Genomic DNA, 26572 nt, shown 5'->3' with positions numbered 1-26572 from the left:
CAGATTGGAAGTGCTATTTTTATCCCTGAATGATACTTATACATCGAGCTCTGGATGTAAAAAGTCAGGTTATTGTGTGCATAACAGCAGTAGAGGTTCTGAAAGGTTACCTAGTCATAGGGTCAGGTTGGCCCTGTATAAACATATCCTAGAGGTTGTCTAAATGTCCATAAGCTCTGAATTAAACCTAGAAACTTACCAAGTGTAAGATCCATGAGAGGAAAAGCTGCCGTTAACAGGCGTGTCTGGTGATTAAGTTTAACTTTACCAAAGTGGCGACTCAGTTAAATTAATAATCAGAGGAAGCAGGATTAAGCATCTGGATGGAGGCAGTGAGAAGCTAGGTGAATTTTCCTCGTCTACCAGCTTAACAGTTCTGCAGCATCCCTCTGAGCTAGATCTCAGGGGGCAGTAGAACCGGACCCGTAGGATGGAGAGCTGGTCCGGTGATTCCCTGACAGCTGAATAAGTTAATTAGGGGGTCACTGGCCCTGAGGATCGTTACTGTTTAACAAAGTATTTGTTAAACATAATTTCTCTTTGAAATGATGTTTTTGTTTGTAAAATAAATTTCAGTTTCATTCCTCCATCAGTGTTTGTTTAGTTTTATGTTTTGGATTTCATTGCTACAGACAGGATGGATTTTAAAGACGTTCTGAGCTGTTACTAGCAGCTGCTGGTTTCATTTCCTTCTGTTCTTCAGATGTTTTTTTTTAGATCCGTTCTGGATTTGATGCAGCAGCTTTCAGCTAAAATCCTGAATTCTGTTTTTGTTGCATCGATGTCTTCTCAAAAACGGATGGCACTGACTTACAGGCACTTTATGGAGATACTAGACCAAGCTGGATAGAAAAAATGACATTTTTTTCCACTTTTAATGATGAATAATTACATTTTTGTCCTCTGATGGAAACTATCCAGTCTGAGTTCTCACCACAGTTTTTGGACGTAGACGTTTTATTTTTGTAGATATCATCCTTAAAACTGGTTTCAGAATTAGTTTCTTCTTTGAGGAATGAAATTACTAAATTTCAGATCTGGAAAAACAGAACATCTTCAAAATCCAGCCCACATTACCGAACCTCTGAGAGAGGAGCAGGAAGGTTAACTGTAGTCGATGATTTACTGAATTATTTCATTATTTGCTCTCTAAAATCCAGTGAAGGTGAAAAATGACGATGGGCGTTTCTGGAAACCCAACATGACGTCCTGGTAGGATGTAAATATTCAGCCAGTTTTAGTTCAAAGCCTCCTAAACAAACCTTTCTTATCGCTCTAAACCCTCCAGCTCTGTGGATAATTCTGGGTTTTCTTCTCCTTACTCAGCTGGTTTCAGCATCGATTGTTTTGATGCCGCTGCTCTGAGAAGAAGGAAAACGTGGAGGCGCTGCGACGAGTCGGCCGCTCAGGTGTTTCATTTCTGCTGAGTTCAGGGCAGAAGACGGAGCTGAAAACCCTGAAAGCTTTTATTGTGAAAGTGTCAGGAAACAAGGACTCAAAGCAGCATCGATAGCAGGTCCTCTAGTAGATCAACAAGGCCTCATTTTCCCTCACTGTTGGTTCATTTTTACTCAATATGAGCTCATTTTCACTCACTTTCCCATCATTTTACCCCGCTGTGACCTAAATTTTCCTCACTGTAGGCTGATTTTCCTCCCTTTGAACTCATTTCTCCCCATTGTGAACAAATTTTTCCTCCCTTGGGGCTCGTTTTCCCCGGTTTTAACTAATTTTTCATCACTAAAGGCTCATTTTTCCTTATCATGAACTCATTTTCTTCACTTTCAAAACATCTTTTCTTGATCTGTTGACATCTGAGTAACAACACATCGCTTTTTTCCAAGAAAAATACCTTTTTATTTCATTATAAATCCACATAATTGTATCTATGAAAGCATAAAATCCCCATGTCGCATGTCGTAGTCTTCATGGTGTTGTTTTTTCTTTAGTTTTCTCCTCGTTGTGGTCGTTTGTTTCGTTATATTCAAAGTAAATCATGAGTATCAAACCATCGCAGACTGTAAGGTGTATGTCACGTACAAACACAGACACTGTCGAACGGCAAAGAGGGAAGAAGTAGAAGAAGAAGAAGAAGGAGGAGGAAGAGGAAGGACGAGTTCTGCCGGCCGTCTTTTACAAACCGCTTGCTCTTCTTCAGGGTTTTATTTCACACTCCGACACAGAGAAGAAGAACCGATCCACCAAACACACCGACTATTGATCTATGCCGTCCACAGCCAGAAGATTACTGCAGATATACCATCGAGCTGCTGGAGAGGGAAACGACGGACGGAGGGAGGGACGGAGGGACGGAGGGACGGAGGGGGAGATGGGACGGAAACGTGAGACTAAAGTGCCAGAAGAAGAAAGAGAGAGTCTGGTTTTGTTATTACTGACGGTAGAGAGGCGTCTGCATATTCTCCCGGGGTTAGAATACCGAAGCTGAGATCCTTTGGCATGTGACTGGACGCTGGCTGGAGGAAACAGGAAGTGGCGCCGCCCGACGACCACGACAACATCCTGGAAAAAATAAAACGTCAAGTAATCCGTTCGGAGTAATCCAGGATTAAATCCAGCAGAACCGGAGCAGAAGAAGAAGAAGAAGAGCGTCCACAGTGATCGCTCTGGTTCGTCTGCTCCAACAGGTCCCACCCACGAAGGTCCTGGTCCTGGTCCTGGTCCTGGTCCTGGTGGTGTCGGAGGGTCCAGGTGAGTCCAGGGCTCAGATACCTGATGGTCAGGGTGTGAAGGTTGAACCCTGGAGGAGAATAAAGAGAGAAGATTCACTCATTTATGGAATAAAATGTTTGACTTTAGACTTTTATTTTGTCAACACGCTTTTAGAATTTTACAGATTTTCCTGTTGAGTTAAATTACAGAAAAAGATGCCTTAATGTTTAACCAAACAACCAACAAAAACTGTGTTTTTACTGTATTCAGATCAGCTAAAATCTGTGTTATTTAAAGAGAAAATATGAAGAATTGAAAAATGCAAATGTATGTATATGCAAATGTTGCAAATGTGTCATTATTTCACTATTTTTACATAAATAAAGCATCAAAGTGAGTGAAAGTTGGTGGTTGCAGCTGAAGCATGGAGACATCAGCTGGTTTAAAGAAGACCTACTGTTTTTGTTTTCCCTCTCATCTCTGGATCTGAATTTAATCCTCTGAATAAATAATCGCTGAAGTGACTAAAAACCGTCTAATTTATTCCGTTGTTCACTTTTGTTTTTCTGCTTCGTCGCTCTTTTTATTTTTAGGCTGCGGATTCCTTCAACATGTTCTTTGTTTTCTGCTTCACACTCGAGACTTCCCCGTTTATTTACAGAAAACAAATGGAGCTCAGATCCTCCCACAACTCCGAGAAAATCACACAACGGCCAGCAGAACTCTGCAGGGGTCTGAAGTATGCCGCTTCCACCGTCCACCACTCCAGCTTCAGATTTTAAACAGCACCAAGATGACACAAAATGACAAAAAAGGATGCTAAAATAACACCAAATAGAAGAAAATGACAAAAAATGACACAGAAATGACCCTTAAAGGCAGGAACGACACTAAATGATGCGTTAAATTTGACCAGAATGCACAAGAACAAGGACAAAATTCATGATGATTTTTTTTCAAAGAAAACTGCTCTACAGTGATTTTCACGGCCTACTTTACATTATTTCATCATATAGCATGTTTTAATGACATGTTGAAAAATCGCATTTTTTTCTCGACATACTATACTATGACGGTTTTTTGGACAAAATTCATGATGATTTCTTTTTCAAAGAAAACTGCTCTATAGTGTTTTAAATGGTCGACTTTACATTATTTCATCATATGGCATGTTTTAATGACATGTTGAAAAAAACCCGTTTTTTCCAACATACTAACTACACTGTGGCGTTTTTTCGGTTAATATTTTGTTTTTGCCTTCTTTAGACAGTGGCAGTGAAGGTAAACATGAAATTGGAGAGAAGAAGAGTTGGATGAAGACATGCAGCAAAGGACCTTGAGCAGGAATCAAACCCAGGTCGTTCTGTCAGAGACCAGCCCCTGTACATGGGTCACCTGCTGAACCTGTGAGGCTATACGAGTGCGCCCATAGAACATGTTTTTATCACATGTTGGAAAAATGACATTTTTTGGGGAAAAAATTCATAATGATTTTTTTCACAGAAAACTGCTCTATGGTGTTTTAAATGGTCTATTTTACATTATTTCATCATATGGCATGTTTTTACCACATGTTGAAAAATAGCTTTTTTTTCGACATACTATACTATGACGTTTTTTTGGACAAAATTCATGATGATTTCATTTTGAAAGAAAACTGCTCTATAGTGTTTTAAATGGTCTACATTATTTCATCATATGGCATGTTTTTACCACATGTTGAAAAATAGCATTTTTTCTCGACATACTATACTCATGTTTTTTTTTGGACAAAATTCATGATATTTTTTTTAAAAGAAAACTGCTCTATAGTGTTTTAAATGGTCTACTTTACATTATTTATTCATATGGCATGTTTCTAAAACATTTTTAAAAAATCGCATTTTTTTTCGACATACTATACTATGACGTTTTTTTTGGACAAAATTCATGATATTTTCTTTAAAGAAAACTGCTCTATAGTGTTTTAAATGGTCTACTTTACATTATTTCATCATATGGCATGTTTCTAAAACATTTTCAAAAAATCGCATTTTTTTTCGACATACTATACTATGACCTTTTTTTTGGACAAAATTCATGATATTTTCTTTAAAGAAAACTGCTCTATAGTGTTTTAAATGGTCTACTTTACATTATTTATTCATATGGCATGTTTCTAAAACATTTTTAAAAAATCGCATTTTTTTTCGACATACTATACTATGACTTTTTTTTGGACAAAATTCATGATGATTCTTTTTAAAGAAAACTGCTCAATAGTGTTTTAAATGGTCTACTTTACATTATTTCATCATATGGCATATTTTTACCACATGTTGAAAAATAGCATTTTTTTCTCGACATAGTATACTCATGTTTTTTTTGGACAAAATTCATTATATTTTTTTTCAAAAAAACTGCTCTATGGTGTTTTAAATGGTCTACTTTACATTATTTATTATTATGGCATGTTTCTAAAACATTTTTAAAAAATCGCATTTTTTTTCGACATACTATACTATGACGTTTTTTTTGGACAAAATTCTTGATGATTCTTTTTTAAAGAAAACTGCTCTGTAGTGTTTTAAATGGTCTACTTTACATTATTTATTATTATGGCATGTTTCTAAAACATCGCATTTTTTTTCGACATACTATACTATGACGTTTTTTTTGGACAAAATTCTTGATGATTCTTTTTTAAAGAAAACTGCTCTATAGTGTTTTAAATGGTCTACTTTACATTATTTCATCATATGGTATTTTTTTAGAGAAGTGTTATTCTTTTTTTTCTTTCTCCTGCTTTATGAGATAGGTGCAGTGTAGAGAGATTAACAGGCAGTGAGGGGGGGAAACATGCCTTAAGAGGGAATCGAACCCAGGCCACTGGATCAGAGAACAGCCCTTATACATGGTTCACTCACTTAATCTGTTGAGCTATACAGGGACCCCGTCATACAGTGTTTTTCATGGCCTACTTTACATTATTTCATCATATGGCATGTTTCTAAAACATTTTTAAAAAATCGCATTTTTTTTCGACATACTATACTATGACGTTTTTTTTGGACAAAATTCATGATGATTCTTTTCTAAAGAAAACTGCTCTATAGTGTTTTAAATGGTCTACTTTACATTATTTATTCATATGGCATGTTTCTAAAACATTTTTAAAAAATCGCATTTTTTTTCGACATACTATACTATGACGTTTTTTTTGGACAAAATTCATGATGATTCTTTTTTAAAGAAAACTGCTCTATAGTGTTTTAAATGGTCTACTTTACATTATTTCATCATATGGCATGTTTTTACCACATGTTGAAAAATAGCATTTTTTTCTCGACATAGTATACTCACGTTTTTTTTTGGACAAAATTCATTATATTTTTTTTTCAAAAAAACTGCTCTATAGTGTTTTAAATGGTCTACTTTACATTATTTATTATTATGGCATGTTTCTAAAACATCGCATTTTTTTTCGACATACTATACTATGACGTTTTTTTTGGACAAAATTCTTGATGATTCTTTTTTAAAGAAAACTGCTCTATAGTGTTTTAAATGGTCTACTTTACATTATTTCATCATATGGTATTTTTTTAGAGAAGTGTTATTCTTTTTTTTCTTTCTCCTGCTTTATGAGATAGGTGCAGTGTAGAGAGATTAACAGGCAGTGAGGGGGGGAAACATGCCTTAAGAGGGAATCGAACCCAGGCCACTGGATCAGGAAACAGCCCTTATACATGGTTCACTCACTTAATCTGTTGAGCTATACAGGGACCCCGTCATACAGTGTTTTTCATGGCCTACTTTACATTATTTCATCATATGGCATGTTTCTAAAACATTTTTAAAAAATCGCATTTTTTTCGACATACTATACTATGACGTTTTTTTTGGACAAAATTCATGATGATTCTTTTCTAAAGAAAACTGCTCAATAGTGTTTTAAATGGTCTACTTTACATTATTTATTCATATGGCATGTTTCTAAAACATTTTTAAAAAATCGCATTTTTTTTCGACATACTATACTATGACGTTTTTTTTGGACAAAATTCATGATGATTCTTTTTTAAAGAAAACTGCTCTATAGTGTTTTAAATGGTCTACTTTACATTATTTCATCATATGGCATGTTTTTACCACATGTTGAAAAATAGCATTTTTTCTCGACATAGTATACTCACGTTTTTTTTTGGACAAAATTCATTATATTTTTTTTTCAAAAAAACTGCTCTATAGTGTTTTAAATGGTCTACTTTACATTATTTATTATTATGGCATGTTTCTAAAACATCGCATTTTTTTTCGACATACTATACTATGACGTTTTTTTTGGACAAAATTCTTGATGATTCTTTTTTAAAGAAAACTGCTCTGTAGTGTTTTAAATGGTCTACTTTACATTATTTCATCATATGGTATTTTTTTTAGAGAAGTGTTATTCTTTTTTTCTTTCTCCTGCTTTATGAGATAGGTGCAGTGTAGAGAGATTAACAGGCAGTGAGGGGGGGAAACATGCCTTAAGAGGGAATCGAACCCAGGCCACTGGATCAGAGAACAGCCCTTATACATGGTTCACTCACTTAATCTGTTGAGCTATACAGGGACCCCGTCATACAGTGTTTTTCATGGCCTACTTTACATTATTTCATCATATGGCATGTTTCTAAGACATTTTTAAAAAATGGCTTTTTTTTCGACATACTATACTATGACGTTTTTTTTGGACAAAATTCATGGTATTTTTTTTTCAAAGAAAACTGCTCTATAGTGTTTTTCACGGCCCATTTTACATTATTTCATCATATAGCATGTTTTTACCACATGTTGAAAAATAGCATTTTTTTCCACATAGTATACTATTGCGGTTTTTGCACAAAATTCATGATAATTTTTTTTCAAAGAAAACTGCTCTATAGTGTTTTAAATGGTCTACTTTACATTATTTATTCATATGGCATGTTTCTAAAACATTTTCAAAAAATCGCATTTTTTTTCGACATACTATACTATGACGTTTTTTTTGGACAAAATTCATGATATTTTCTTTAAAGAAAACTGCTCTATAGTGTTTTAAATGGTCTACTTTACATTATTTATTCATATGGCATGTTTCTAAAACATTTTTAAAAAATCGCATTTTTTTTCGACATACTATACTATGACTTTTTTTTGGACAAAATTCATGATGATTCTTTTTTAAAGAAAACTGCTCAATAGTGTTTTAAATGGTCTACTTTACATTATTTCATCATATGGCATATTTTTACCACATGTTGAAAAATAGCATTTTTTTCTCGACATAGTATACTCACGTTTTTTTTGGACAAAATTCATTATATTTTTTTTCAAAAAAACTGCTCTATGGTGTTTTAAATGGTCTACTTTACATTATTTATTATTATGGCATGTTTCTAAAACATTTTTAAAAAATCGCATTTTTTTTCGACATACTATACTATGACGTTTTTTTTGGACAAAATTCTTGATGATTCTTTTTTAAAGAAAACTGCTCTATAGTGTTTTAAATGGTCTACTTTACATTATTTCATCATATGGTATTTTTTTAGAGAAGTGTTATTCTTTTTTTTCTTTCTCCTGCTTTATGAGATAGGTGCAGTGTAGAGAGATTAACAGGCAGTGAGGGGGGGAAACATGCCTTAAGAGGGAATCGAACCCAGGCCACTGGATCAGGAAACAGCCCTTATACATGGTTCACTCACTTAATCTGTTGAGCTATACAGGGACCCTGTCATACAGTGTTTTTCATGGCCTACTTTACATTATTTCATCATATGGCATGTTTTTACCACATGTTGAAAAATAGCATTTTTTTCTCGACATAGTATACTCACGTTTTTTTTTGGACAAAATTCATGATATTTTTTTTTCAAAAAAACTGCTCTATGGTGTTTTAAATGGTCTACTTTACATTTTTTCATCATATGGCATGTTTCTAAGACATTTTTAAAAAATCGCATTTTTTTCCAACATACTATACTATGACGTTTTTTTGGACAAAATTCATGATGATTTTTTTTCCAAGAAAACTGCTCTATAGTGTTTTTCACGGCCTACTTTACATTATTTCATCATATAGCATGTTTTTACCACATGTTGAAAAATAGCATTTTTTTCCACATAGTATACTATTGCGGTTTTTGCACAAAATTCATGATAATTTTTTTTCAAAGAAAACTGCTCTATAGTGTTTTAAATGGTCTACTTTACATTATTTATTCATATGGCATGTTTCTAAAACATTTTTAAAAAATCGCATTTTTTTTCGACATACTATACTATGACGTTTTTTTGGACAAAATTCATGATGATTCTTTTTTAAAGAAAACTGCTCTATAGTGTTTTAAATGGTCTACTTTACATTATTTCATCATATGGCATGTTTTTACCACATGTTGAAAAATAGCATTTTTTTCTCGACATAGTATACTCACGTTTTTTTGGACAAAATTCATTATATTTTTTTTCAAAAAAACTGCTCTATAGTGTTTTAAATGGTCTACTTTACATTTTTTCATCATATGGCATGTTTCTAAAACATTTTCAAAAAATCGCATTTTTTTTCGACATACTATACTATGACGTTTTTTTTGGACAAAATTCATGATGATTCTTTTTTAAAGAAAACTGCTCTATAGTGTTTTAAATGGTCTACTTTACATTATTTCATCATATGGCATATTTTTACCACATGTTGAAAAATAGCATTTTTTTCTCGACATAGTATACTCACGTTTTTTTTTGGACAAAATTCATTATATTTTTTTTCAAAAAAACTGCTCTATAGTGTTTTAAATGGTCTACTTTACATTATTTATTATTATGGCATGTTTCTAAAACATTTTTAAAAAATCGCATTTTTTTTCGACATACTATACTATGACGTTTTTTTTGGACAAAATTCTTGATGATTCTTTTTTAAAGAAAACTGCTCTGTAGTGTTTTAAATGGTCTACTTTACATTATTTCATCATATGGTATTTTTTAGAGAAGTGTTATTCTTTTTTTCTTTCTCCTGCTTTATGAGATAGGTGCAGTGTAGAGAGATTAACAGGCAGTGAGGGGGGGAAATATGCCTTAAGAGGGAATTGAACCCAGGCTGCTGGATCAGAGAACAGCCCTTATACATGGTTCACTCACTTAATCTGTTGAGCTATACAGGGACCCCGTCATACAGTGTTTTTCATGGCCTACTTTACATTATTTCATCATATGGCATGTTTCTAAGACATTTTTAAAAAATGGCTTTTTTTTCGACATACTATACTATGACGTTTTTTTTGGACAAAATTCATGGTATTTTTTTTCAAAGAAAACTGCTCTACAGTGTTTTTCACGGCCCATTTTACATTATTTCATCATATAGCATGTTTTTACCACATGTTGAAAAATCGCATTTTTTTTCGACATACTATACTATGACGTTTTTTTTGGACAAAATTCTTGATGATTCTTTTTTAAAGAAAACTGCTCTATAGTGTTTTAAATGGTCTACTTTACATTATTTCATCATATGGTATTTTTTAGAGAAGTGTTATTCTTTTTTTTCTTTCTCCTGCTTTATGAGATAGGTGCAGTGTAGAGAGATTAACAGGCAGTGAGGGGGGGAAACATGCCTTAAGAGGGAACTGAACCCAGGCCACTGGATCAGGAAACAGCCCTTATACATGGTTCACTCACTTAATCTGTTGAGCTATACAGGGACCCCATCATACAGTGTTTTTCACGGCCTACTTTACATTATTTCATCATATGGCATATTTTTACCACATGTTGAAAAAATAGCATTTTTTTCTCGACATAGTATACTGACGTTTTTTTTTGGACAAAATTCATGATATTTCTTTTTCAAAAAAACTGCTCTATAGTGTTTTAAATGGTCTACTTTACATTATTCATTCATATGGCATGTTTCTAAGACATTTTTAAAAAATCGCATTTTTTCGACATACTATACTATGACGTTTTTTTTTTGGACAAAATTCATGATATTTTTTTTTCAAAGAAAACTGCTCTATGGTGTTTTTTTGCGGCGTAATTTACATTATTTCATCATATAGCATGTTTTTACCACATGTTGAAAAATCGCATTTTTTTCCGACATGTTATACTATGACGTTTTTTTGGACAAAATTCATGATGAGTTTTTTTTTCCAAAGAAAACTGCTCCAACATGTTTTAAACAGCCTATTTTACATTTTTTCATCATATGGCATGTTTTTCAGACATGTTGAAAAAATGGCATTTTTTCCTACATATTATCCTATGACGTTTTTTGTTTTTTTGGACAAAATTCATGATGAGTTTTTTTTTTCAAAGAAAACTGCTCTATAGTGCTTTCACGGCTTGCATTACTTTTTTCCACGTTTTGGATGACCTACTAAACTATAACGTCTTAGACCATAATTTCCTTGACATACTAGACAGGACTGTCAACGCAGCACAGCAGTGTTTGCCGTCCTCTCCTCTCCCTCATGGACACCTACTCCACCCGGCGTCTCAGCAGAGCTCAGAACATCAAGCACAGTTCACATCCTGGTTCTCAGCTCGGTGATCTGTTGTCCTCTGGACGGTGTTGCAGATGAATTAAAACGAGAACAAACAGACATAGAAACAGCTTCCTTCCAATCGCCATCACCACTCTGAACTGTCATGTCTCAACAATGCAATGTGAAATCTGTTTTCATTTGTTGAATAACTCACCAATCCATGATGTTTTTTCCCACATTTTGGATGACATACTAAACTATGGCGTTGTGTTTCCATGTTGCGACATACGTGACCTAAATCTGTAGCGGGCAGCAGGAATTGATGGGACTCAGAAGCCCCCCACAGTTTAATCAGTTGTTCCTTGTGTGATTTCCAACTGATAAATCAGTCATTTTGTCGTAGGATCACAATCATGTGATCATAAACAGCTAACTGACAGTGTTCACTTGTTGTCATGGTTACAGTGATGCTGTGCCAGCAGCTGTATCTCGCAATGGGAAATCCTTAAAGCCGTGGATCCAGACTGTAAGCCGCATCATTGTGAAATTTTAATGAGGTGGTCTTTGTGTCATTTCTGACTTTCACTGAAAATTTCATCCAAATCCCTCAGTCTGTTTGTGAGTCACGTTACACACAGATTCACAAACGTACGCCGTCACATCAGTCCACCGCGTTCCTTGGCGGAGTCATATAAAATGACACAAAATGAAAACAACAACATAAGATGACACAAAACAACAAAAATAAACAAGGCAACACAAGCAAAACAGGAAAAAAATTAGACACAAAATCGACACAAAACAACAAAAACGAGACCCAAAAGTACAGAAAGGACGCAACTGTCACAAAGAGACACGCAATGACAAAAATGAGACAAACTGACATGAATCAGACATAAAACTACAAAAACGACACAAAATGACAACAATGATACACTAAGCAAACAACAAAGCAGGAAACATAATAAAAACAAGACACAAAATAACAAACATAACACACAAAATGACATCATTGAGACACAACAACAATCATGAGACAAATAAGACAAAACTACAAAAACTGGACAAAAAAATGACAAAAACGAGACAAAATGGCTACAAATGAGGCACAAAAATGATACAAACAAGACATAAAATGTTACAACCCGGCTGGTAAATGTCTGTGTTTATATAGTGCTTTACTATACCTGAAAGATACCCAAAGCGATTTACACGATGCGTCACATTCACACATTCACACACTGAACCATTCACTGGAACCAAAGAAAACAAAACCAACGGTGATTTACAGAGGATGGCTGCAATTTATTCTGGTCAAAGTAGATTCACAATAAAATACAAAAAGTTGAATGAATTAAATGCGGATGGGTGCTACTGAAAAAGAAAGAAAAAACACGTCAAGTTAACTTTGTTCAGAAGCTGTTTTTACCCGACTGAAAGAAAATCAAAGATCATACAAAGGAACCTCCTAACCAAAACACAGGGCAGTAGCACCCCTAAACCAAACAATGGATTCCTCTCCACACACACAATAAGCACCACAATCAGTATTCCTGTCCCTAACTGGGCAGCTCGACTCTAGAACCGCCGACGAACGCTGCATGAGACACAAACAAGCCAATCCACCTGGCATCTGGATTGGTGGAGGTCGATTTCCAGAACCAATCAGTCTTCAGATACAGGACAACCAGCTGCTCACAATGCAAATCACAGCAGAGACCCAGGGCCGTGACTTAAAACAACAAACAAGACACAAAACGACAAAAAATGAGACACAAAATGACATTACAGAAACTGACAGATGTGGAAGGGAGATACATAAAAGAGACGATGGAAGAAAGTGTATCAGAAAGAAAGAAACAAGGCGCGGAGAAGAGAAGAAGAATAACGACTGTAGACAGGAAGTGTTAATGAGCAGCCAGGAAGTGGTGGAAGGAGAAGGGGGAAGTGACATAATAACAGGTTCCTGAGGTTTACCGAGTGTCTGTCGGTGTGTCCAGCCTATAACTGGATTCTCTACAGTTGTGTGTCTGTCGGTGTGTCGACTCACCTCCTTCCAGCTTCGACTCCCTCCAGCGTTGTGAAGCTCAATGTAGGAATCTGAAAACACACAGAGGAGACCAGAGTTCAAACATCCGTCTGTCCGAGAGCAAAAATACACCGACTGAGTGACGGACAGAAGGAAAAAGACGCACCACAACACAAAAATGAGACAAGAAAGGAAACAAAACGACCTGAAACACACGGAAAATGACGAAAATGAGAGAAAATTACACAAAAAAGATACAAAATAATGAATGGGACACAAAAAACAAGACATAAAATGACACAAACAAGACATTACATGAACGAGACTCAAAACAGGACAGAGAGAAATGAGACACAAAATGAGAGAAATGAGGTACAAAATGAGGCAATGAGAGAAGTGAGACAAAATGATTGAAAAAAGACACTAAATGAGAAGAAATACGAAAAATGAGAGAAAATAAGACAGAAAGATAGAAAATGACACAAAATGATAGAAATGTGGCAAAATGAGAGAAAATTAGATAAATGAGAAAATGAGACAAAGAGAAATGAGACAATGAGAAAAACATGACAAAATGAGAGAAATTACAGAAAGTGAGAGACAAAATGATAGATTAGACAAATTGAAAGAAATGAGACAGGAGATGAGACAAAATGAAAAAAAGACACTGAATCAGACAAAACCAGAGAAATGAGAGCAATGAGACACAATGAGAGAAAGAGACTCGAAATGATGAAAAAGAGAGAAAGCTACTAAAACAAGAAAAAGGACACAAAAGAAACAAAACTATAAGCTCATATCCTACTGTGTCTGTTTCTACATTAATCTACTGGCTCTAGTTCTACATTAATGAACCGTAAACCAGCTGCTGGTGTTTCTTCATGATTCTACAGTAAATATTTTCTGTCAGTCAGTAAATCTAAGCTCCAGCTTTCTATTTCCAGACTCTTCATCTTCATCCTCCTCCTCCTTTATCCCTCCATCTCTCCTCGTCAATAACTGTCTCGGTGACTCATCTGTTCTTCTGCTGTTTGTTCGCCTCTTCTCTCCTTCCTCTAAATATACCGTAATCCATCCTTCTGTCTGCCTGTCTTGGTAAATCTGTCCGTCTGTCCTCGTCTCTCTGTCTCCTCAATGGGAGATTAAAACCAGCCTTTGTTTTATTGTTTTATTTTAGCTTCAGCGAGCCACCTCTCACGCCGAGAGGCTGCAGAAATAGATGCTCTGCTAACGCACGCTCGCCGCATTTACCGGGAGGAAACTTTAAGTTGAAATTAGCTTCTGAAGTGGAGATGTAACGCCTCGGTTTAGCAGCAGAGAGCAATTATGAAGCTGTTTCCAGGTCAAATGAAGACGGGCTCAGAGTTTCCTGAATTAGCTGCAGCGTTGGTGAACATTCAAGGTTTTCCTGAGCAGAGGGATTTTTTACCAACGTCCCAGGCGTATAAATTACATCAGATCATCTTGAAAAAGTTCTGTTTAGTTATCCAAGAGATGTGTCAGGAATTTAGAAATAGAGGACATGTCAACACAAACACAAAACACAAACATGACATGACAACATGATGAACAGGAGGCATGAAATGACAGGAATGACAGCATGACGAAAAACAAACAGGAAACAACACAAATGAGGCACAAGTGACCAAATGTTAAGAAAAAAACAGAACAAGAGACAATGTTTAAAAAACACAAAACAAGAGACAATTTTAAAAAAACAAACAAGAGACGAAATGTTAAAAAAACAAACACAAAACAAGAGACGGAATGTTAAAAAAACAAACACAAAACAAGAGACAATTTTAAAAAAACAAACAAGAGACGAAATGTTAAAAAAAACAAACACAAAACAAGAGACGGAATGTTAAAAAAACAAACAAAACAAGAGACGGAATGTTAAAAAAACAAACAAAACAAGAGACGAAATGTTAAAAAAACAAACACAAAACAAGAGACGGAATTTATAAAAACAAACAAAACAAGAGACGAAATGTTAAAAAACAAACAAAACAAGAGAAGAAATGTTAAAAAAACAAACACAAAACAAGAGACGAAATGTATAAAAACAAACAAAACAAGAGACGAAATGTTAAAAAAACAAACACAAAACAAGAGACAATGTTAAAAAAACAAACACAAAACAAGAGACGAAATGTTAGAAAAACAAACACAAAACAAGAGACAATTTTAAAAAAACAAACAAGAGACGAAATGTTAAAAAAACAAACACAAAACAAGAGACGGAATGTTAAAAAAACAAACACAAAACAAGAGACAATTTTAAAAAAACAAACAAGAGACGAAATGTTAAAAAAACAAACACAAAACAAGAGACGGAATGTGAAAAAAACAAACACAAAACAAGAGACAATTTTAAAAAAACAAACAAGAGACGAAATGTTAAAAAAAACAAACACAAAACAAGAGACGGAATGTTAAAAAACAAACAAAACAAGAGATGAAATGTTAAAAAAACAAACACAAAACAAGAGACGGAATTTATAAAAACAAACAAAACAAGAGACGAAATGTTAAAAAACAAACAAAACAAGAGAAGAAATGTTAAAAAAACAAACACAAAACAAGAGACGAAATGTATAAAAACAAACAAAACAAGAGACGAAATGTTAAAAAAAACAAACACAAAACAAGAGACAATGTTAAAAAAACAAACACAAAACAAGAGACAAAATGTTAAAAAAACAAACACAAAACAAGAGACGAAATGTTAGAAAAACAAACAAAGCAAGAGACAATGTTAATAAAACAAAGCAAGAGACAAAATGTTAAAAAAACAAACAAAACAAGAAACGAAATGTTAAGAAAAACACAAAATAATACAAGATGACAAAAAAATGAGACGGAAAATGAGAAAAGAAATACATAAGAGAAATAGGGCAACAAAAATTACACACGATGAAAATGAGACAAAACACAAAAGAAACCCAAACAAGACACTAAACAGCACGCGAGACAGGAAACAAATGAGAAAAAAAAACAAAATACAAAATGACAAAAACACAACATAAATTCAGAAAATTAGACACAAAATTGGACAAAAAGACATAAAATGACAAAAGAGGCACAAAACTACAAAAATTAAACAGAAGAAACAAACAAGAGACAAAAGAACACAAAACCACACAAATGAGACACAAAACTACAAAAAAAAACCACAATACAAAACAGCAAAAACTGGACCCAAAAGAACCGTTTTTTGGTAGTTTTGTACTCAATCCTGTTTGTTTTATAACATTTTGGTCATTTTCCATATTTTTGTGGTTATTTTGTGTCACATTTTGGTTGTTTTATGTCTTTATGTGGCCATTTTTTGCAATACAGGGTGACCCAAAAGTTTGGAAACAAATGAAAAGTCTATAATCCAAATAATATAATCTTATTTCAATAAATCAGTACCACAGATATATTCAGAAGAGTCACAGATTAGTGTATCTTCTGGAATTCATGCTTATGAAGGTTCCTCAAACTGGCCAGTAAATGTTGCCTCATAGTACTTTTGGATGTTTAAAAAAATTAAAACTGTCAGATACTTTAGCATCAAGAGTTTAGAAATCTGACACTGATGGCTGCATTTAGAAGTGATGCTCCAGCATACCTGGACCTGATGCTTCTATTCATTTTCTTCTGAGTTATTGCACTCGGCAAATACTATGCTTTTAAGTTATTTTATTATGCTATAACAAAAATGGGTAAAATAAGAGTGAATTCATGCACCCCCAACTCAAACAGACACTGCAGTTAAACTTTGTTTCCAGACTTTTGGGTCACCCTGTATTTCTTTTCAATGTCTTTTCTCATCACAGTTTGCTTGTTTTACATCATTTTGCGTCACATTATGGCAGACTTGATGCATTCAGACCAAATCAGTTTTCCATCCACTCCAGGTGTCACAATCTAAGGACTAAATCTGCGGTTGGTTCATTTTCTCAGATAATGAAGATAAGATTAAGGCAAATCTGTTAAAGTAATACCTAAATCGGACTTTTTGTGGATCCTCTGTATACAGATGCGAAGCTTTGATCATATTTACTGAGGACAGTTATTATAAGGAGTGACTCTTTGCTCCTAGGTGGCTAACGGAGCACATCCTCTCCCTGTAAAGCTCACATACAGACATCTTCCTGGTTTTAAATCTTTGTTTGCTCTCGCTTCGCTGCACCGGAGCTCCCAGTGGGACTACACGAGTGTGAATGGATGAAAGTGAACAGCGGTATCGTTATATTTTCCCTGGATACATGAGGGTAAAAATAAAAGCCTGAGAATGCGCTGCAGTGCCCGGAGCGGCCACCGGGTGCCACTGTGGCTCTACGCTGCTGTTCTGCTGCTGCTGGGGATAATAAAATAATAAAAGCCGAGTGAACGACAGCTCCCTGCCGTGATATCTGCTCCCTGCCTCCCTGTTTGTGGTAATCGTGGCTGGGATGGTGGGATGGCGTTAGCGTCGGCCGCTAATATCAGCATCATCGGCTTCTTTTTCAGCTCCACGTTTAAATGTCTGCAGAGACTCTCGGTCTTAATAACGCTAAGAGCTGCAGTGAAAGCAAACCGGACTCTTTCTGCTTGTTAAAGATGTTTCACCTCGTGTTTCACCTCTTATCCACCGTCCATCGGCTCTTCAAAGCTGAAGAAGCCTCCTTGATGAGAGGTGAAATGTCTTTAAGAGAAGTCCGGTTTCTTTGTACTCCATCTCGAGCACTGCATCTCCTAATCTAAAAAGCTTTTCTTGGCATCTACATCGTTTCATTTTAAAGCTGAAAGCAAGACAAATGACTACAATTTTCATCTAAACTGTCTGACCGAATGTCCAAAACCACTGAAGACATACAGGGGGTCCTTGACCAACGTCGTTCTGTGCATCACGATATCGATCAGTTCTTCAGAAGAGCCATGAACACCTACGACTTTCATGCTTGTATGAATCATTCTACAAGAAGATAACAGAATATATTGTTCTGTTTTTACAACCTGATCACTCTTGGGAGCCTTAATGAAGGGCAAAACCTTAGCAAAAGTAGCGCAATCCAAGGTAGCGTACAACCAGAGAATGGAAACAAACCGTCTTGTAGCGCCGCGTGACGACACGTTTATCCTCCGTTTGCCAACCAGTTCCAACATAACGACGAATATGAAGGCAGAATATGTAAAATTTCCACATTAAAACGTTTAAAAAACCCAGAAAAACGTTGGATATTGATAACTGATTTGCATTCTTGTGCTATCCCAAATAATTCTGACATTGTTTAGACTGATAGAATTTCCACAATCTCATTCAGATACAGATCCTTCTGGTCACTGAATGACCAAATAAATGCCAAATGATGCGTCACTGGCTTAAACTGTATATAAAACATGGACAAAGCCACCATGTCATCTCTTATTGGCTTGTGGATTTACTGTTTGAAGCTTTAAACCTTGGATTTGGCCGTTATTTTAGTTTTTAGACTATTTTCCATTCTAATTTCCTCGAATTGCAATCAGAATTGACAAAATGAGGATCTGTCTGATGAAAACAAGCCATGGAGTCCATAAACTCGGAAGGAAAATGTTTACTGAGGCAACAAGTCGGCTCATTTTCTCAGACTTTCATGCAACTGGATTGCGATTATGGCTTTCCCCCCTGCTGGCCAGCAGAAAAACTGCAGGTTTAAGGCACTTTTTTGACCCAGAGGCTTTCCTTTTGTGTACAATCCAAGATTAGGAAAAGCAGTGAAAAGAAGAAGACAAAGCTGAACTAGCTAGCTAATCTGTTGTTTTTTAATCTGTATTTATCACAACTATTTTAGGTTGTTAGTTTTGACTGAATGCGCCGTATAACACTAGCCAAAGTAGCTGTATGGGCAGCCAATTTCTCTAATGTTAAGGTAGCATTTAGCATTAGCTATTTCATTAAAAAGAGATTACATAACATGACTGAACTTTCATACATTAAATCAGTCACATCAGGTAGATTTTTGGACAACTACGATGATTTCGGCTTAACTTGCCTAACGTCGTCATCAAACCACAAAAATCTTGTCTTGGCATCTATATCATTTCATTTTAAAGCAGAAAACACGGCAGATGACTACAGTATTGACCCAACATATATTTAGATAAAGTTGCACCTTTATATGTACTTTTTGTACATTTTAATTCTCATTTGTACATTTAAATTATCACGGATATGTTCAGCAATGTTCACTATCCAGAACAAAATCAGTTACGCTCCTCTTTTTGCAGTTTTCACAGATTATCCTTAAACGTATTCCATTTATACGATATTTTCATATTATATATGTTTGTAGAAACTAAAGGAAAAACCAACTTATAGTGCCCTAGCAATACATGAAGTCACCAGAATAGCTTCAATGCAGCTTTGAACTGATTTACCAAGTCTTTAAACCATGCTGAGGGACAAACTACTTGTCTGAAAGATATTCGATGCTTTTGGAGGACGTTGTCTAACAGATCTGTCCAAAATCCACTTTAAGTGTCCAATTTGCATCTTTTTTTTTTGCCATTTATTGACCATTTCTGCCCTGAAAATGGAGGTATTGTCATCCTGGTAGAGATGGGGATCGTTCAACACAACTTTGCATCGATCTGCAGTGATTTTTCCTTTTCAACAGGATGCTTGGACCCAAACCAAACCGGTTAAAAAGACCCACCGAACCAGAAAAGATGCCAGAGTTTGAGACAACTGCTTAAAGTGGATGAGTGAAAATCTGCCGACACAGGGCTGGAATTTTTAATCAGGAAAGTGTTGTGAAAGCAAAATAAAAAAGCGGTTTGCATGTGCAGCAGGAATGCAGGCAGCGCAATGCGTTTTGTGGCAAAAACGGCAGTTCGGTTGATTCGGGCCGGAGAGAGGAAGCAGGTGCGTGGAGATTACTTCTGTTTGTGTGATGGATATTAAACCCACAACAAATGGCCTCAGGGCAGCTGAGATTACTTCCACCAGAAAAAACAACAACACGGAGGTGTGTGTGATGAAATGTGTGTTTTTTAGTCGGGAAGTGTGTTATTACAAGCAGTAGAGGAGGGACGGTGCCACGGTTAGATGAAAGAGGAAGCAGCAGTATGGAGGGATGATGAATGGACGGACGGACGGAGGATGGGACGACCAGAAGGAGAAGGAGATGGAGTCGAGACACACGAGAGAATAGATCATAAATGTTCCATGTACGAGGAAGGAGAGGACAGAGGGGAGAAAAAGTGGTGGAAGATGAAGATATTTTGCTCCTGGTCATTAAAGAAATTGAGTCGTAATATAACAGCGAGACGTTTCCACATTCCCAGGAGTGTCTGTTTGCTGTGCTGCATTATGGGTTCGCCTCAGAGTTTTTTTTTTTTAGTGAAATGTGTTTATTAAGCCAAATTTAAACCACAGAAGTTCTTGGCAGACTAATTCAGGCGCTGCGAAGCATCTTGTAATTTGGGAAACGATAATACTTTTCTCCATTTACAGCGACTAGCCGCGGTATTCCCTCCTAAGCAGGTCTGATCTGTTGAGGTTTGGACTCTACAGACTTCTGGAGGTCTCTGGTGGTTTCAGGCAACAAGGCTTCAGCGGTAAATCCCCTAAATCCCTGGAGTTGGGATGTGAAGACTTAATTACTGGACTTAATTTTAATTCACGTCCCTCCAGTCCTCGATCGGTTCGAGATCTGCTGACTTTAGAGGCTGATTAAGCATCATGAAAGCCAACGAGCTATCACAGCAGATCAGATCAAGGCTAGAGGCCTCAGTAAGTTTCTTTGTTTAGCCCGTGTTTTTCGTTTCGAATATTTTGTCTGTAAAACTGATTACAGTCAATTAACCAGAGCACTTAGCTAACAGGAACTACAGCCACTACGTGTCACCGACAGCTAAGAAATTTGGTAGACATAAGTAACTCATCAAGACGAACAAAAATGTAAATGACACCCATGCCCAAAACCCAACAGGAAGTCAGCCACATTGATTTATGGGTCATGTTTTGGACAATTTTGGACCAGAAAAGTCTGAGGGCCGGGAAATGGTGGCAATTTCGACAATTCGCCATGAAACAGGAAGGGCGGTACAACTAGCCTGTACATGCTCCAATCTGCCTCAAACTTTACATGTGGGATCAGATAACATACCTAGGCCGGAATACACTCAGTCACGGCGCCACCTAGTGGACATGCTTGGATTCACTGACCAGCAAGGATGTGAGGACCCATTCAAGGTGCTTGCAGCTTTAATTAGGGGCCGAGAACCACGCAGTGGTACGAGGAACCTATTGGAATGCAAGGATTTATTATTACACTTTGTGTTGGCCTGAAGAAATGCATTTTTGACGCCCTACACATACTCGAAAACGGGGGGAAATTGGGAGACATCAGGACCGGCAGAAAATTTGATATTGTAGGGGAACACGTGTGTGCCAAAATGGCTTCATAGCGCCCCCTGGAATATTGTGAAAATTCACTCCCCGGACAGCGTTTCACCTACAACTACAAAATTCCGTACGCATATGTAACTCGTCAGGATGCACAAAAAAGTCTTGCATCGATACCCAAAATCCAACAGGAAGTCAGGAATTTTAAATATGATTCATATTTTGGACAATTTGTCATATTTGGATATTTTTTAAAGCTATAAACTCAAACAGACTAACCTCGAGAGAGCTGAAAATCGTCCAGGACGTACACTAGACACAGGCGATCAAAAGTTATCAAAATGCTCCACAAAAGTCTGAGAGCATGGAAATGGTGAACAGCGGAATGTGGCCATTTTGGATGTTTCACCATCACACAGTAAGTGATGTATAACTAGCCTGTACATGCACCAGTCTGCCTGAAACTTTACATGTATGATCAGAGTCCGTCCATAATCACATTCACAGGCCGATATGCACTCAGTTGTAGAGCTGGTGGACAGGAGTGGGATAGTCAAGGCAAAAAGATTCGAGGACCCGTTCAACACCGCTTGCAGCTTTAATTTTGTGTTGTGTGCCTTTGTTTATGTGGTATATCTGACTGCCTTAAAACCTGATTTTTATTTTCCAACTGGAACTTCTGCATCACAAAAAGGCATCCAAAAGTCAGCCCAGAGCAACTGCATAAATATGGCTTTAAAAAACAAGTAAACTCCTGGAAAATACGTGAAACAGGTCAAGGCAAAACCACACGATAGATAAAAGACGATCCTCCGTCATGTTCCTGCCACTTCTCTAGTTGCAAAAAGCCAAACAGGACACGAACTACCGGCGTCACGACTCACTCGGTTAAGATGCTCACCTTGACGGCGTTCGTGTCGAGCTACACGGCGCTGATATTACAATTCACACGGAGATAAAAAGAAGAGAAACAGCTCGTAAACTGTGCGAAGGAGAGGCAATCCTCCGGAGCTTTGAAGGATATCTCGAGATAGGGAATACATATCAATTTGGGAGTGAAATTGGGAGCAGAAATATCACAAGATGAAGAGGAAAAAGGCCGCGCTGAAGGATGACAGACAAACAAAACGACCTTCAACTCGGAGAAAAGAAAGAAAAGGAAGCGGCAACAACAAAACAACTCATTAAAATCAAACAAACGACTACAGGGAGACACGGCTTGTTTGTACTGAGAGGGAGAGACGACTCTGAGTGAAGGAGGGAGGGCGTTTGCTCGAGGTGGAAAGCAATAAAGCGCTTCGTTTTCATCGTCAAATAAACGTTCGGAAACTCCCTCGAAAACAAAGAAAGTGTGCAGAAACCAGCCGAGGTTGTGGCGTTGTAGACTGGTGCTCATGAGGCTGCGGGCAATAAAACCAGAAATATATATTTGTACTGGAACAGATGAACGACTGCAGCACTCGGCGGAGGTTATTCCTCAGGCTGTTTCATAAAAACTGAGAAAGTTTAAGTCTAGTTTTGGCTGATTTATCTCACACCGTCAGCTGATAGCTTTATTATTTATGGAAACAGCTAATTTAGCTTCCTTAGCACAATATTTATGCATATATTTAAGCGTATGGCATGCAAATATTGAAATTTGATGTAAATGTGCGGAAAAGTGCTAAAATTACAGTGCAGTGATTTATTTTGCATCTTCAAAGTGTTTACTAATTTGGTTGTTATCATTACTATAATTATTATTTAGAAAGAATATTATCATCTCTTAGTTCTTAAATCTGCAGCCACTGCGTTGGTTTGTAAACTGCCATTTTGAAGCTTTTATTGTAAAATTTAGACGTAGATGCGACTAAAAAAAGATAGAAGGCATCATAACAAGACAGTCTTTCCCCCAAATAAAAACTGCTTTATCATTTATTTTCTATAAAATGCATCAATAATTTGCTAAAGTAGCATCATGCTGCAATAAAGGAGGCTTAAAACTAACAACCGAGACCATAAATGTTCTTACAAAATGTTTACCAAGTAAGAAAGAGTCTCATTTTCTAATAGACATCGATACAAATCAGGTTTCCTTTAGCAGCCAGAAGAGTCGCCCCCTGCTGGCTGTTAGAAGAAATGCAATTTTCTTTTCCTCTCTTTAACGATCACTATTAAAAAATATTGCTTCCACATAGTTTACCTGAATTTTTTAAACAATAGTAGATATTTTCCCTGTTTGTTAAATTAGAAATAGAAAAAGACATAGAAATAATATTAGTAATTAAAAACAACTAAAAACTGTGTTTTTTATCAATAATTTGTGCATTTACATGATTTGAATCTAAAGTTAGAGTATTTTTTACTATATTTACATCAGATATCAAAATACCGTGATTTACATTTTTGTCATTTGAGTTTTGTTTTTATGTAAAGGATTAAAAATGATCAATACTTTTTAAACCGTAGTCTTTACAGATGTTTTTCTTGCCTTGTTAAATTACAGATAACATCTGGTAAAGTCACGGAAGATAAGCATTAATTTAACGTTGACTTGTACGTATTTTCACAAATAGTAAGTTGCTAATTTACAATGTGTGACTGTTAAATTTCTCTCTTTTACTGCATTTAAATCAGTAAAAATATTTTATAGATATTAGTTATTTTTGTAGTTTTTAATGTTAGATGTTTGCTGTTTCTACAAATTCTTTACATGTGTACAATTGCATTGCCAGTACAATTCAAAGACAATAGTGAAGATAAAATAATTTGCTTTTATTTATAATATATTTTGATTTTAATATGCATGACATTTTGCACAGTGTATATTTTCTATAGTGCATATTTTGAACAATGCATAAAACAACTATTTGTATTTATATGTTCTGATGATTCTGCACATCAACAATCCTAGTTTAAGCCTGACTGTGTGTGTTTCACTACGCTTTAGCTTGTTTGCACACTTTGTTTTCATGTTTTTCAGCCAAACAGCATGTAAAGGAGCTTCGATTGCTGTCCAATGCGTCTCCATGTGCAGCTAAACTAGTGACATTAAACTTCTAAACTCTGACTCGCTTCCACCCGTTGCTTCATGTTTCCTTCCCACCTGCGATGAAAAAGACTTTTGAATTCTCTACGGCTCTGATTCATAAACTGACTTTTCCGGCTGTTGAAGTCATATTTAGAGCTGCAGTTTCTCAGAAATTAAGCCGCAATAATTAAAACTGACAACCGTAACGGCAACTTGTGACAGTTTCGCTTTATCCGAGAGAATCACCTGTTTCTGCCTCCAGAACTCTGAGGAGGCTGAAAATCTCCACATAAAGACGCCAGATTACCACAAAGACAGGTGAAATCAAGATAAAAACATGCAAAAACCACCCTGAAAATGCGAAAAAATGCTATAAAAATATGTGAAATCATGAGTTGATAAAGTTCTCTGATCATTTCAGTACAAAGTTAAAAAAAGACGCTAAATCTCCATAAAAAAATACAGTCACTCCAGACAGACACAGTACCACTAAGAAAATATATTAAATCACCACATAAAGACGTGAAACTAGCAGAAAGATTCAAAATCCCCTCACAAAAATGCTAAATTAATACAGAAAGAGACAAAAACATGAGAAACTAGCATGAAAAGATTAAAAAAATCACGGCAAAAGGCATAAAATTGCCACAAAACCACTACAAAGACTCCAAATCATTTCATAGAGATGAGAAATCACTGCAAAAAAGAGACTTAAACAACAAAAACACACAAAATCACTACAAAAAGATGAATCGCAAAATCGTCACGGAAAGATACGAAACCACTACAAAGACTCAAAACACTATAAAAAGAGACAAATTCATGGAAAAAACACACAAAACCACCATGTAAAGATGAGAAACCATTCAAAGCAGTACAAAAGTAGGATGAAAAAATGAAAAATCCCACGTTAAGATGTGTAATTACCACAAAGACTCTAAATCCCCTCATAGAGACGCCAAATTACGACAAAAAGAGAGAAAATCACGACAAAGACATGCAAAACCAGCATGAGACGATGAAAAACCACGACAAAAAGATGCAAAATTACCATGAAAAGTTTCAAAATCCTAAAAAAAAGCATGTGAAACTTCCACAAAGACTCAAAATCACCTCACAAAGGTAACAAATTACTACAAAAGAGACAAAAGCATGACAAAAATCCCCAAAACCACCATGAAAAGACACAAAACTGCCATGAAAGGATGAAAAACCACCATGAAAATATGTAAACCACCACAAATGGGCACAGAATTGCCACAAAAAGATCTGAAACTGGTACAAAGACTCAAAATCACCTCATAGAAATTACTTTAAAAAGAGATAAAATCACGTCAAAAACACACAAAACCAACATGAAAATATGTAAAATCTCCACAAATAGATATGAAACTACGACAAAGATTCCAAATCACCTCAAAATGAGAAATCACAACAAAAATGACAAAATCATGACAACACTTAAAACCCCCACAAATAGATGAAAAACCTTTCAAAACTAAAATGGAAAATTGCAAAATCACCACAAAAAGATATGAAACTATGACAAAGACTCAAAATCACCTCAAAATGATGAGAAATCACAACAAAAAACATTTTTAAACAATCAGAGGAAGTGTCTAAACATTCAACTGTTTGTTTACTACCATCCTTGCTTCTGATTGGCCGATTTCCCCACCTGACCGCTGTTACTCACCAATGACAGGAGCTGCTCCTCGGGTAAGGCGGAGTTTGGCTCCAGGCACCAGCAACAAATAAAAAAGAGGGGTGGGGAGGTGGAGTATTGGTTTGGTGGCTTGTGGGAGTGATGACAGTTTTCTCGTGTGTTATTGGGAGATGGCGTCGTCGTCGTGGGCGGGGTTTAAGTCCACTACGGTCGTCCCTCGAAGGGAAGCTCCGCCCATCGCCTCCGACGAGGACGAAGGTTGGGAGTTTTTATTGGCGCCTCCGCCTGGAGAACAACAACAACATGGCATCAGATCATGAGAAGCAGGTTTGAA

General features: G+C 36.1%; 1 protein-coding gene across 2 annotated transcripts in view; it reads right to left on the bottom strand.

The window, feature by feature from the left end:
- Positions 1-1833: 1833 nt before the first annotated feature.
- si:cabz01090165.1 (uncharacterized protein LOC100333421 homolog) overlaps positions 1834-26572 on the bottom strand; it is a 276030-nt gene continuing 251291 nt past the window's right edge. The window contains exons 14-16 of one of the 2 annotated variants that reach the window (XM_051958378.1): positions 26269-26523; positions 13222-13271; positions 1834-2758 (exon numbers count right to left, since the gene is read on the bottom strand). In XM_051958378.1, the coding sequence (XP_051814338.1) occupies positions 26399-26523 (125 nt within the window). In that variant the 3' untranslated portion in view covers positions 1834-2758; positions 13222-13271; positions 26269-26398. Of the gene's footprint in view, positions 2759-12455; positions 12904-13221; positions 13272-26268; positions 26524-26572 lie in introns of those variants that run through there. The other variant, XM_051958379.1, reaches the window with a different exon arrangement.

Source organism: Acanthochromis polyacanthus, chromosome 13 (assembly GCF_021347895.1).
Source record: "Acanthochromis polyacanthus isolate Apoly-LR-REF ecotype Palm Island chromosome 13, KAUST_Apoly_ChrSc, whole genome shotgun sequence".
NCBI lineage: Eukaryota > Metazoa > Chordata > Actinopteri > Pomacentridae > Acanthochromis > Acanthochromis polyacanthus.
The sequence above is the reverse complement of the archived record's forward strand: the minus strand, read 5'-3'. Positions and strand labels throughout refer to the sequence as shown.